Genomic DNA, 14,592 nt, shown 5'->3' on the forward strand with positions numbered 1-14,592 from the left:
ACTGGTTCAGCCTTGATCTGAGAGCGCTGCCTCTCACTCATGTTGTCAGACGCAACAGAGCATGCACTTCACAAACAACTTGGTCATTGCTTCAATGAAGGTCAAGATTCAAACAGCCCAGTGGAATCAGGCTGGCTTCTCTGTGGGGCGTTGTTTAAACGAGAGTCACACTTGGATATTAGGCATTAATTGGAGTGTGCAGTTCCGTTTGGCTCCTTGAATGGAATTTATTCATAAACCCATATGTATAATAATCATATAATCCTAGCCCCCAGTTAGAGGCTCATGGGTGGCCTGTTTTAAGGTTACTTTCCTGACTCAAGTGCACTGCATCACAAAATGTCACCTAAGAGCCTGGCTGAAGGATGGCCAACCCCACCTATGACAAACAAGGGGGATTAAAGTGATAATCATTACTCTTCCAAGAGGGAATTATCTAGTGGGACATCGACATTGAAGAAAAACCGCAGGTGAACGAGGTCTCTGATACCCCATGCCTTTTCCCTCCTCCCAATACCCTATCTGCATGGCCGAGGGGGGATTTAATTCGCAGTAATTACTTTATTGACTCAATTTCAGGGCTGTATCACTGCAGTTTCCCATCAATAAAACATATGCCAGGATGAATAATGTGGCCAGACACAACGGGGTGCATTCTCAGACAAAAGACCACAAGACTGCATCCCTGTGGTGTAGTTTTATGTCGTGCTTCCTCTACTCTTTAGACTTCCTCCATAACACTCCTCACACGTACTCAGTCCTTTTTCTTCTCCATTTTCTTTACATTAAATCCCATCACATCCCTTGCCTGTTCTACCATTCCACTCTAACTCCTTTCCTCCTCCTCCTCCTCCTTTTTATGTGTCCAGGCACACATGCCCAGCAGGCCTTCAGGTCTGAGCCCAGGAACCTCACTGTGCGGATGGGAGCCACAGCCGTGTTGAGGTGTGAGGTGCTGCGGGCCTCAGGGACGGTGCAGTGGGTGAAAGATGGCCTCCTACTGGGACCACAGAGAAGCCTTCCAGGCTTTCCACGCTACAGCATGATTGGAAACCCCACTAAAGGTAAACGCACAGAATAAGGTCTATGGCTTATTGGGCTTTGATGGACCTACCCAAGCTAAATAAATGAACTTGTTTGATAAAAGCACCACTAAAAAAAGACACCAGAATTAGTCACCATAAATTGCCTATGGTTGAATGACGTTTGCAGTTTATGGGTTTGGCATAGAATAAAATATCTCAGAAGATCCAGGTGAGTGGAATAAGATATAATAACACTAGTCAAAGTAAGGTTAAGCTACTGTGTGGGCGCTCACACTAGATGTGTGGAGAGGTTACAAGAAGTATGATGTACCAAAAATGGTAACACAATAACATGCTGTCAGTGTTAGATTGAGCCTGAATACTTCATTATGTTCATGTGACATAGTTCATAGTTCTAATTATAAAGTGCTGCTGTCAGCTCAGGAAGCAGTACAGCCTGATGTTGGCTACTCTAAAAGTAAATGAGATGATGTTGTTGCTATGGCTTCAAAGTGTTGTAATAAAGCAACACAGACATTACGGGAACCTTATGGCACACTGGATCTCTATACAGGGAGCATCTGGGAGTGAGGAGGTGATGTGGTTGTTAACAGCCTCTTACACATCCCCCTCGCTGTCACTCACATATTAAGCCAAAAAATATATAAATTAAAGCAAGTGAAATGCGGCAGGGAATAAAGTGTGTTGCAGAATCTGCAACATAGTCTATACAGTCTATAAAAAGTAATAGCCAATTAGAAGGCAATCGCAAGTAAGAGAAGAGCATCTGTTCCCGATCAGCCCGCAACTAGATAAGCCACATTTCACTGTTGCACAGTGTTGGAGACCGCAAGCGACATATAAACACTGCATAGATGCCTATTCACACATTGTCGATGCTTATTAACGCCTAGAGTTAGTTTACATAAAAGCAAATGTACAAAATGCTAAAATGTTGTTTTTCAGCAAATTAATTGTCAGTGAGCAAATTACAGTAAGCATTCCAGCAGGTACAGGGTTAGAAAAAAACTTCCTGCCTCTTTTTACCTCAACAACAAAGTAAGAATATATACACATGAACACAACGACGACGACAAACACACACAAGCTGTCCAACACTAACATACACTCATGAATAAGCTACCCATCAGTGCGGGTACACTTTACCAGGAGAAGAAACTGCAGACTGATGTATGCAATCACTTTACACTGCACAGAAAAAGAGCAAAATCATTTAAAATGGCACTTGACTGCACTTGATACGCTACCCATTTTCACTGATTGTCACCATCAGTGATGTTTATTGATGCTTTAAAAAGCCTGAAATCAAACATTCACAAAAACAGGAGAGTGCCGTGTTGATTTCTACATATACTTACAGTAAATGTAGCACCCTTAGTTTCCCCAAGCGGAAGCAATATAGTAAATGTGTATGAACACACAAGCCTAGATCTAGGATTTGCTGTGCCCAACAATTTGCACTGTAAAGACAAGCACACAGAAGAACAGATAAAACAGGTTGTTGAAGCCAAAGCACCAAAGCATTGAGGTTTTTCTTAATTTACTTTCAATGATTGGTCCACAAGGTGTATCTTCAGTTCACATGACATCACATGTACTGCAGCTGTTGCATAGTTTTCTTAAATAATATCAACTAACTAATATCAAGCATTTATAAAGTGGTAAACCATAGTCTATATGAATATGAATATTAACACTGTATTTACTGTATTTATACTTGGCTGACTGAATGAATGATGCAAAGAGGTTCTCTGAATAAAGATCAACAATTAACCCTTGTTAGTTTTTCATTGGGACTGTCCTTTCCCAACAGCATAACACTATGTGTTTACAGCTTAAGGGCCAATGCACAAATGCAGATTTGCAGAGGGGAGAATATACTCTGCAGCTTACTTTGTGGCTATGTAGATATACTGTATCCCAAAATTGTGAAGGCCCTAGCTGATATAAATACAGAGTAATGGACAAAATGGCAAATCGTGTCGCAGCTATCCGCCATCTCCGCTACCATAAATACACTCTCTGCAACTTGATTGCACTATTTGTGAGTAATTCCAGGAAAGAAGAATATGATTAATAAGTTTAATGTCTCTCTCTCTCTCTCTCTCTCTCTCTCTCTCTCTCTCTCTCTCTCTCTCTCTCTCTCTCTCTCTCTCTTAAATGTTAGATGTTAAAATTGCTTCTGGTTAGTGTTAATTATCTTGCCAGCTTACTTGACACATGCATTTTTAGGCCTGTGTGGTTGTCAGACCAAGATACTATTTTGCACGTTAGTAGGCTGTGAGCCAGAGAATGAGGAGCCGAAAAACCAACACTGAACATCATCTAATCCCCACAGGTTATGGCAGTGCATCAAACAAATCAAGCCCTTTTGGCATGCCAGACTATCAGAAGAAAGATACAAAGAGAAGGACTTTGCCTGGCAGTTTCTTCAGTTGGCGTTGTGAATCTGGGATTGGATTTCATTTACCATGCTTGAAAGTCATTCTAAAACAAAATGCCTATGCTATGAGTATAGACAACCACTTGCATGTCAATGGAACGCATGCAGCAGCATTCAAGTGATTTGTTGACATGTTTCAATTTTACAGAAATACAAATAAATAAATAAATTTATTTATAATCAAACACTCAAGTGTCGCTAAGTTGTAGAGCATATAACCGTATTGAATTGAAATGGCAGACTGTCATTGTACAAATTTCTTATATTGTCAATTTTCCTATTTCCCATATTGAAAATTGCCTAAAATTCAGACAGAGAAGAAATAGGGCCTGCAGGAGGTACTTATCGATATACATGCAACAACTCTGAACAGCCACATTACAGTATATTCAGTAGAGAGTTGAGAAGAAAAATAAATTAGCTTTTCTTCTTTGTAATTATTTACATGGTTTTAGTGAGCACATCCTTATCACAACATAATGTGTCTAATTTATCTCTCCCTATTTTCCAGGGCAGTATCACCTTCAGATTGAGAAGGCCCAACTGGAAGATGACGCCTCCTATGAATGTCAAGTGGGCCGGTCTGAGAGCAGTCGAGCAATCATTTCCAGTACGGTCTGGGTCAACATGCTAAGTGAGCACAATGGGAACAGAAGGCATGTGGGGGCTTATAAACGTGTATTTTTTTTGTCAGAGTAACAAATGTTGTAAAATGATGTTTGTAATAAGGCACAGTGAGCATCCTCAGTACTCCGGTGACATACATAACCTCCTGACCGGTAATCAGCATATAAAGAGCTGTTAAATATTCATTTATATTGATAAAAAAAGCTTTAATTTGCTTAAGATAAGGAATTTGAAGCAATGCACACTTAAATGTAGAGACTACACTTAAAGTGTCCTTGGTACAGTAGAACTCAGCGGTTTCCTTTTTAAGCGCAAATCGCATTTTACGTAAGCATGTGAGGAAAGTCCAAATTTTTCAACTTTTTCTGGTATTTAATTCTTCTTTAACAAGCACTATGCCATCCCCACATGTTCCAATAGGTCTATGGCTTTCACCATGCAGATATTTTATATTCTTCAGCAATATAAAATCAGAACAGCCTGGCAAGCCTCAGGGCGATCCATGTCTCTCCCTCTCACAGGAATAAATTATAACCAGTGATTCAAAAGTTCCTACTCAGACATGGGCTGGAATAGATGTAATTGTGCGACTACATTAAGACCACCTGTTGTCACTCTATTACAACCGGTATCTCTCTCTCTCCCGATCCCTCATGCTTGTGGGAGCAAGCCCATATGTGGCAGGGAAAGGACTCTAAAAGAACCTTTCTTCTCCAGGCGCAGTTCATTTGCTTACATCCCCCTCCCCATTCTGCAAAATTTCTCACTCTCTCCCTCGCTTTCCGGCTTTCTCTTTGGTGACCATGGAGAGGTGTTTTTTTTTTTTTTTTTCTTTCAGAGGGGGGGGGGGTTGCCGTGGTGATTCTAGTGGCCTCACTCTCCTCTGGGAAGAAAGCAGGTTTTTCTGACATCAATGGGAGGGATGGCGGGTGGTGTGGGATAGGAAGACACTAGCCCCCCCCCTTACTCAGAAGTCATAGGCCTTGGACGCCTCCTTTTTATGGGTTTTTTTTTTTTTCTCTTCCCAAAACTTTTTTTTTTCCCCCCCCGCTCTACACCTGCACAATCTAGTCACAGCAGGCTTGACTCCCACATGTATTACCTCTGAGATGGCTATAGCATGTGCGCCCACATACACAAAGTCAACGCAGTCGCCTTCGGCTTTGTCGAAAAGGTCAAAATGTGTGGGAATTATGTTTGTGTTGCGTCAAGTATCACTGGTAGTCGTATTTACCATGACTGAAACCTCCTCCTGCGTGCCAAACATACTCTGATCTAAATCTCAGCTGTTTTTGTTCAGTGTCTTGGGAGCACTTTCCAGCTGTTGACTGTTTTAAGATGGACAGTTGCAGCTGCACTGTTGCAAAGGGCAAAGAGTGAAGCTACTGACTTAAAAAGCACTCTGCAGCCTTGGTCCTAAAGGGTCATTTGTTCCACCCCACCAAGTCAACTGATTCAAAATACGTGACTAATCTGGGGCTTCATAATGAGCTGATGAATTCAATCTCCTGTTAGTGCTGAACTGGGACTGGAAACTGTGCATCCTTTTGAAGAGCACTGTCTCTGACGAGTTCCCCACAGACTTCTCCATCAGTGAACTACAGCTCCCAAGGCCCCACACCCCTGGCCAGTCAACCATGACCATATCCCATCAAGCCCTGCATCAAATCAAAACACTATAAACTCTTTAGGAGGAGATACAGTGGGGGAGAGGGGAGGAATGTGAAAACAAAACTGAGATTGCTGGTCGTATAATTGGATTCTTGGGTCAGAGACAGTGCTATCATGACTGGCTAATTCAAGATGGATCACTACAGGCAGTGAATAGCAGGGACGGAGGCAAAAATGTCAATAAGCCCCATCCATGAGCTTACAAAGAGATGTTTTCAAGACATTTTCATTGGTGCAACATAACTCCTGTGTGTTTTTGCCTTCCTGCGGAGCTCAGATAGGGGATTACTGCAATAGGCAGATCAAGTGGCAGTGAGTAATCCATGACAATAACAACCTTTACCCCCTCCGCTGAAACCCCCTCCTCTTCTAAAACTTACCCTGCACTGTGCCTGTCACATACCTGACACATCCTGTGTCTCGGTTTATACCATTAGCCTTAGCATTTAATCCTATTAATGAACAACTCTCTCCCTCACCGCATTGCATGCCTGTACTGATGCCTCCTGCTAATGTTCAAAACAGTTATTTGATGTGTTCTGGTTTTAGACTGTGTTACTCATTCAGTTGCCATAGCTGGGTCTTACAGAGATATGTGTGTATGAGTGTGTGTGTGTGTGTGTGTGTGTGTGCCCATGTGTGTAAGCTTATTATCAGTGTTGGTTGGAGGTTAGAGGACATTTTAGGAACCAGGGCTATGGTGAGGTTTTTGCGGTAGATAATGAGTTTAACACTTGAAGAGTATATAATGAGCCTTCATTTTATGATTCCCTGTTATAAATAATGGAACAACTTATAAATGGGGGCACAAGCAACGTAGAACATGGTGACTTTATTCATCTTTGTTCGTGAAAAGTTCCGACAGTTGCCCAAGATATAACCCCATCAGAGGACAGTGTGTTATACACTGGTGTGATGGTGTGCATAATACAGTGCCAGACTGATGTCAGGGGCTTTTCAATTTGCAAAGAGGCTCTGCTAAATAGTTAAATGAGACACTAAAGGGATGAATGAAATGTTCTGCCTCCTCTTTTTTAAATCTATCAATAAGGTAGATTTTCCATCCTGTGTGTGTGTGTGTGTGTGTGTGTGTGTGTGTGTGTGTGTGTGTGTGTGTGTGTGTGTGTGTGTGTGTGTGTGTGTGTGTGTGTGTGTGTGTGTGTGTGTGTGTGTGTGTGAGAGAAATATATTCTGTAAATGGTCATGGATGTGGACAAATGTAACTGTTATGTAATGGACCAAAAACTAATAGAGACGAAAGTAGTTGGTCAGGAAGAAGTGGTGTGACCGTAGGCAAGGGGAGATGGGGCTGCTGCTCCATTTCTCCCCCAGAACAGAGCAGACAGAGAGGAGGGGAAAGCTGGGCTTTCATTGCCAGAGATCACACACCTGAGACTGTGTGTGTGTGTGTGTGTGTGTGTGTGTGTGTGTGTGTGTGTGTGTGTGTGTGTGTGTGTGTGTGTGTGTGTGTGTGTGTGTGTGTGTGTGTGTGTGTAAAAATATATCCTTGTGCATAGATGTGTGGCTTTTGCCAATCTTTGTCTTCCAGAGATAAAACCGATGATTTGCGTCTGTGTGGTATTGAGAAGTCTGATCTGGTCTCCATTATTCTCTTAATTTGGCAAAATAAGCTTTTCAGAGACTGTTTTATCCTTTGGGCCTTCTCCAAAATTTTCTTGAGAATCAGCTTTGTAATACCTGTTAGATTGTGCACACACTGGCGCCTGTTTTTAGATTGAAGTGAGAATGTAGCTTGTCTGCACACTAGCTCGCCTGTGTCAGTGTGTTTGTGCATGCAGATCTGTGTGCACTGTAGACTTGAGTTTATCTTTGGGTGTTTGTGTGCAAAGGAGGGAAGAGAGTGTGGTGCATCTGTATGTGAATGAGAGAGAAAGATAGGTGGATATGCATATTGATGTGTGTCTGCTAATCTTCTTATCTGCCTTATCCATCCATCCGTCTGTATTTGTCTTATGAATCTAATTTTGCAGCTCACCGTTTCCCGTCTGAGCAAGTTTTTGCGTGCCTATCTATTATTGTGTTCATATACCTTAATAAGAGAGATAGGGCTAGAAAGCAGAGAGGAAGAGACAGGGAGACAAAATAAAAAAGCTGACAGGCAGGTAGACAAAGAAGGGGCAGAAATAGTTAATTAAGAGAACAGCTTGTTTGCTGTCTGTTCTTTGCTCTGAGTGCATGTCTAGTAAATTGAATAGAGTGTGTTTTGTTGTTGTCCACATGTGCTATTACATTTGTACAACTGTTCATCCCGACTGGGCTGATTGGGTCACATTATTTGCAGATGTGATGGATGGCAGCCTTTAATTCCCAAGTGGAACACACCTTCCCCCACACTTCTGCAGTTTAACTGCAGTGGTCAAGAAGGATAGTGGGGGGAGTGGGGGAGGGGGAGTGGGCTGCTAGAGAGGGATGATGGAGTGAATGAGAGATAAAGACCAGGCTAGCATGAGCGAGCGTGGAAAAAATTAGATACCTGCCTGCCTCATTTGCGAACATATCATTATTCTTATTTTAGGATTTGTTAGGCTGCCAGACGCTCCTCGAGCACAACAAGTGATGCGCCTATGTTGAATTGTGCGGGCCTGAGTAGATTGAGAGTGCAGGGGCTGTCAATAGATGCATGGCCCAGTCATCTTCTCAGGGAAGGGGGGGGGGGGACAAACAAATGCATCTCATTATTGCAGCGCGCGCCTCTGCAGTGCTCTGGGTAACCCATCACAGTCCACACAGATTCAATTGCTTCTTTTAAATCAGTTTGAAGCTGCAGCCACATCTCATCTGTCTCAATAGCAGACTGGAGCCAATGGGCGACTCTGCACACAGCAACAGCTCCTCCTAGTGGCCAGGAATTGATTTTGTGTGCCAAAGAGATGGAGAGGAGCGTGATTGCTGGCTGGTTTGGTTGCTGTTGTGGTCCAGCTGTTTAAACGCACAATAGTAGCAGCTTTATCTCCAAATTCAGCAGCAGCTATCCTCGTGCCCCTGCTCCCTTCTGCAGCTTGTCTTACACTCACTTTTCGTTCTTGCCATATCTCTTTACTCCTCTGCCAGTCTTTCATGTCTCTCACACACATGTATCCTTCCTGTACTTTCCTACTCCCGGTTCTGTCTCTGAACTCAGGCAGCCTTTGCACTTGATCTCTGATGAAAGAAAAACAACCTTAACAGTAACCATAGTTTGTCATTCTACAGGCTCTCCCACTTGCTAAAAGCTGGCACAATAGACAAACAGGTTTCTGAAGAGTGTGTGTGTGTGTGTGTGCGCATGATTGAACTGATAGTCTTGGTAAAGAGTGGCTCACCGATCTGCAGAAATCCCTTTGAAGTCTAGTTGATGACAGATTTATCAATTTGCTGCCCAACAATTTCCGGTCCCTTGTGTTAAAAGCTATGTTTTTTTCTGGGATTCTTATTTATGGTCAGATAAAAGCAGTGTAGAGTAGAACAGTGGAGAAGTGAAGCCTGCTTTGATCAGTCCAGAAAGCACATATTTAGCTTGGGGGTGATCTGAGAAGAGAAATGTTTGGTGTTTGCTATGATAGATTAGCAGTGGATCGGTTTCATCTCTGTATTCTCTTCTTGTCCACAATTTGTATTCAAACTCAACAGAACATCAAGCCTCGCTGTAGTAAATCACTCAAAAGCTGACAACGTGATATTCCAGTCACTCCCAAATGTTGCGAGTGCTTATTATCATATCATTGCATAAGCTAATATCCATCTGTGATAGCGCCAGCTTCCTCTAACCAAAGATTAGTGTGATGACTATGAGGTTAATGATGTGATAAATATGAAACTTGAGCTGTTGTTGTCTCTCATTCAGTTCCTCCTTCCAAGCCATACTTTGAAGTGGATATGGCAACACCTTGGACAGCAGGGAAGAAATACGTTGTCACCTGTATCGCCCCTGATGCAAAGCCCATGGCTGAAATCACACTTTATAAAGGTGAGTCACCCCTTTCACCTGCACTAAATGTGACAGATATGGTCAGCTTGACAGGTTAGAAAAAAAGGGCAACAGCCTTTCCGATAATCTACATTCTGGGAACTCGATAGGTCGCAACCTGAATATTAAAACATGAAAACATTGCAGAGTAAAAGCGCAAGTTCAGTAAAGAGCTCTTATTTCGTAGTCTTCGAATGGCAGAGTTGAAAGGAGCAGACTCTGTGTGGGAGGAAATAGCCTGCGATTTGAATTTCCAATTTCCACTGACTTTTACAAATGCATGTACAGTGAATGTATCACAAGTTATTAGTTGTTTACAACATTTTCTGTTTTTGCCTTCTGCTCCCCCGTCACACCTATTATACTGTATATTGCTGAAACGGAGAGGGAGAGATGTTTTTTCTTGGTGTGTATGTGTCTACAGAATATTGTGTTCCGTAAAATGTAATTTTGTTCGTCATATCGTACTCTCAACATTGATTTGATTTCAATTCAAAGACCGGTTGAGACAGTGGTATGCTCGTTACTTTCCACATGAGAATAACACTGATGTTTTTGTTTCACATCAACAAATTTACACATGTAATTGTAATGTAAACAGACATTTTCCCTTTTATGTTCCCCCTCCACCATTGTGTCTTTTAGATGGAGTCGAGCTGACAGGTGTAGAGTCTTTTAATATGTCTGGCTCAAAGGATAAGCTCCTGAACACGCATGCTGACGTAACGTATGTGTTTGCCCACCTGCCAGACTCATTTTTCTCACCGACCTGCTCAATATCTCCAAGTCTGTCTTTGTTTCTTGTTTCCCTTGTTTTCACCCCGCTCTTATTTTCTCCCTCTTTCTTAGTGAGTGCAATGAATTTCGGCACACAGCGAACTGTTACTTGGCACTGTGCGATTGAATTAGCTTCTGTCAAATACACAAAATTACATTCCGGCAGCGAGACAGATCCGATCCTCGCCGGTCGCCAGGTGCCTATACATTAAACAGGGCCATAGATTACTTTAATCCTGCTTGTCTCCTCTGTGTCAAAGATAATAACCTCTTGTCATATCCTGAGATAACATTGGTACTGAGGAGCTGCAACATTGTTCGGCTCTATTGCAGAACAGCCTAGGTCTTAAGTAATATTGATGCTCCTTCCTCATATTCACACTGAGCGTTCGCAGCAGTGGGCCATGTGTGATTGTTAGGGTTGAATTGTACTGTAATTTGATATAGAAGACATCAACTATGAAAGTAAACTAAGCTCAGAATAAATCCACTGCATCGAAGGGACTAGTGTATCTTTCAATGTACATCACAAAGTGCATTTTGTGATAGAAAGTTGCTGACTACTGTGTTGTACATTTACATGACATTACATTTACTCAAGTACTGTACTTATGTACAGTTTTGAGGTGCTTGTACTTTACTTGATTATTTTCATTTCATGCTACTAACAACTACTACTTAACTAAATTAAACAGGCGAATATTGTAATTTCTACTCCACTGCACTTTACTCTGACAGCTAAAGTTACTAGTTACTTTTCAAATTAAGATATTTAAGGGGAAAAAACACATGATATGCTTATAAAACACATTGTAAATGGTTACGGTTGTGATACCTTATAAAAAAAAATCTGTGTATAGCTGGGGCTTTTTGTTTCAGATGTCTGTGACTTTTAGCACTTCCTCCAAAAAGACGTTCCCCCTCTAAACTCCTGAGATGGTTTATTTAAATAACTTTTTTCTCCCAAACTATCCAATATAAAAAAAAAAAAAGAGCAGACTAGAGAAAAAGCTATAAAATTTACCCCACACACTTTTCGCGTGACTCCTAGATTGGGAACCACTGGAATAAACTACCAAACTGTATATAAAGTAGTGAAAACGAGCTCCACCTCCATCAGCTACTGTACAACAGTAAACATGGCGCGCGTACAAACACACTCAACCACACAGGAACCCGACCTCGGGGAGGCCCAAAGGTATCCGGCCTTGTGTACTCAGTCTGTGTTAGTGGTCCAAGGAGAAACATTCAACCTGAAGGCAAACTCACACCTACTTGAGGATAACATCAGTGTGACTGCCTTCAGTTCACAAGGCTGCCCCTGCTGGGCTGAGATTGATACGACCAACGCAGGAGTTCTAGGCTGTTCTCTTACTGTAAAACCACAGTACAGTATCCACAGCAGTGTAAAATCACACACCAACCTTGCAATTAAATTTGAATTAGTTTAGTTTAGATTTACTGTTTTATTCAGTAATCTTAAAATTATCTACACCCTTAGTCTTATTTCCCCAATGTGAACCAAAACACACCAACCCTTTATTAGACCAACTGAGATGGATTATATCAGTGAGGCTTGAAGTACTGAATTGTTTAACATTATATTAACTAATATGGAAAATCTAAGGCCACCACATCTAATAATAATGAATCCTACAAAACTATCCCAGCTACTTTTGTGCTCATCAGCTCAAATCAAATTTAGACTCCACTGAGGCAGGATGGGTTTCTGTTGCTTTTTCTTTCATGTTTTTATCACAAACTGCCTGATATTGTATAATAAAATTGTTACTGCAGCACACAAAGGTGAGTTGACACACATGCTGTCTCTGGCTCTCATTTCTTTTCCCTCTTATTTGGCAAGGCAACAGTGAAAGCTATTGTTGCTGAATCCTTAAACAGTGTGCCACCGCGGCTACTGTTTACTACAGTTGGTTTAGTGTTTTCTACTCTGTTGGTCAGTTGAAGTAATTGATTGTTTAGGCCTAAGAGTCTAACCACCTGCTTCTCCCAGGCCTAAATCATGTTGTTGATTAAAGTGGAGCAAAGCTGCTGACACCTTCAGCAGCAAGCGCTCCCTCCAGCTCAACTGCCGTATTATCCACAGACTGACTAGACACCTTAATGTTGTCTCTATCTATACTCCTCCACATTAGAAGCTGCTGTTTTAACAACCACCAATAAGTGTGAGCACTCCTCCCTTCCTCTCTGTCTTTCTGCTCTGTATTAAACAACATGGGCTCTGTGCTAAGTGCTAATGTTGCAGAACTTGGGACCACCACTGCAGTCTTACTCAGCATGCCAGCCCATCAAAGCCAGCGCGGTGGCCATTTTCAGCCAGCCAGATTATTAGCAAGGTAGCAATTTGTCACACTGGCCCAGGGTCTGCAGACTGCCCTCTGAAACTGATTGCAGCAATAACAAAGGCCTGTCCTCCTCTATTTACTACGTATATTTTATTCAAGGGGCCTGTAATTTATTCATGTTTCACGTTGCCTTATTACTGTTTGAACATCTGTTATTTTGCTTTATGGACTGGATCCAGCTCACTGCTCCCTTAATTCTTAATGCTTTCATCAGATCTGGACCTCTTATACCGCAGTCATGTTAAATGTGCCCAATTTATTGGCCTTGTCTCAACAAAGAGGAATGCTCCATACTCAATTGCCAAGAGTGTTTTCATCGCATTGCAGTTTCTTTTTTATGTTATCCTATTGATAGTCACTCCATCCCTGTTTCCCAAGTTACTACATCCCTTCTCTTTCCTTTTTCTCTTTCAATTTCTATCGCCTTCTATGCCGTTTGCAATTGTCAAGTCCATTTTTATTTTTGTCTCTCGTTTCCTGGCAGTCCCGCCTCAGCCTCCAGTTATTGTAGGTCTGGAGAGAGCGGAAGTCAAAGCGGGGAGAATGCTCGTGTTGGAGTGCGTGTCTCATGGTGGAAACCCCCTAGCCACTCTCCACTGGACCAAGGTAAATCTTCGGCACCATCTGTTAAGGAGGCTTTGTAACACACTGTCACTCTGGCAAAATGAGCTATTTTAGTTCAACAACTTTCAGTCTAAGTATCCCAAAGTTAGTGGCTTCTGTTATTCTGCTGGCTACTGCTGTTCTGTGCGTGCACAATATGGGGCCGTGCAATTATTCAAACATATTCTCTTGATGTTGCTTATTTTGAATTTCATGTGTTCATCTGTGTGTCAGAATGGAGAAGTTCTGTCCACGACTTGGAAAAAGGACGTTGTGGCGCAGAAGTCCATCAGTATCCTCTACCTGAAGATCACCCCCGCAGATAACCAGGCAGTGCTGTGCTGTGAGAGCGTCAATCTGGTGTCCCTGTCACCTCTGTCTGTCAGCCGCAAAATCACTGTGTTCTGTGAGTGAAGATTATGCTGAATATAGTGCACAGCTCTGGAACACACACACACCTACACTAAGCAATGGATTATTTAGGATATGGGAATGAGGCAGAGGAATATAATAGTCTTACCTCCAAAACCAATTATTTTGCTGTCCCAGCATAAATTCTAATGCTAATATCATTAATGAAACTAATGGTTATTATGGCTGTAGACCATATTTCTGACTGCCTCCAGATTAGTATCACTGCATGCTCTTTCATAGCTGCTACGCTAATTAAGCTGAATTGCTTCAATGCACAATCCTGAGGCAGTAAAGCCTACACGATACCAACGCCAATGGTTAATAGATTATACTTTTCTCTCTGAATATAAAATGTTTGTTTCAGCAACAATAAAGCAAATACAGAATTAATATTCAGCAGCCTAGCCTGATTTCCACTACAGAGCCAGACAATGTAAGTCAGAGCTTTAAACACCGGGTGATTGGTGCACCTGTTTTATGTAAATATGCTTTGAATTAGGATGGGTCCTTGCAGAAATCTCATGCTATGTAAAGGTGGCTAAAGTAAGTTACTCCTGTGCCACTCCTTTTCTCACAAAGCCCACAACAGACAGATCCTGGTGCCATGCCTCACAGTCATCCATCCAGGGATGTTGAAAATGAGCTGCTGACTGCGCTCTAGGCACAGGCAGAAGCTGG

General features: G+C 42.1%; 1 protein-coding gene across 1 annotated transcript in view; it reads left to right on the forward strand.

The window, feature by feature from the left end:
• nphs1 (NPHS1 adhesion molecule, nephrin) overlaps window positions 1–14,592 on the forward strand; it is a 68,806-nt gene that overhangs the window by 35,368 nt on the left and 18,846 nt on the right. Inside the window, exons 5-10 of the mRNA XM_039805284.1 lie at window positions 870–1,064; window positions 4,001–4,123; window positions 9,632–9,754; window positions 10,400–10,738; window positions 13,382–13,503; window positions 13,735–13,906. Coding sequence (XP_039661218.1) covers window positions 870–1,064; window positions 4,001–4,123; window positions 9,632–9,754; window positions 10,400–10,738; window positions 13,382–13,503; window positions 13,735–13,906 — 1,074 coding nt within the window. The remainder of the gene's footprint in view (window positions 1–869; window positions 1,065–4,000; window positions 4,124–9,631; window positions 9,755–10,399; window positions 10,739–13,381; window positions 13,504–13,734; window positions 13,907–14,592) is intronic.

The sequence above is a fragment of the Perca fluviatilis genome, chromosome 7 (genome assembly GCF_010015445.1).
Source record: "Perca fluviatilis chromosome 7, GENO_Pfluv_1.0, whole genome shotgun sequence".
Lineage (NCBI taxonomy): Eukaryota > Metazoa > Chordata > Actinopteri > Perciformes > Percidae > Perca > Perca fluviatilis.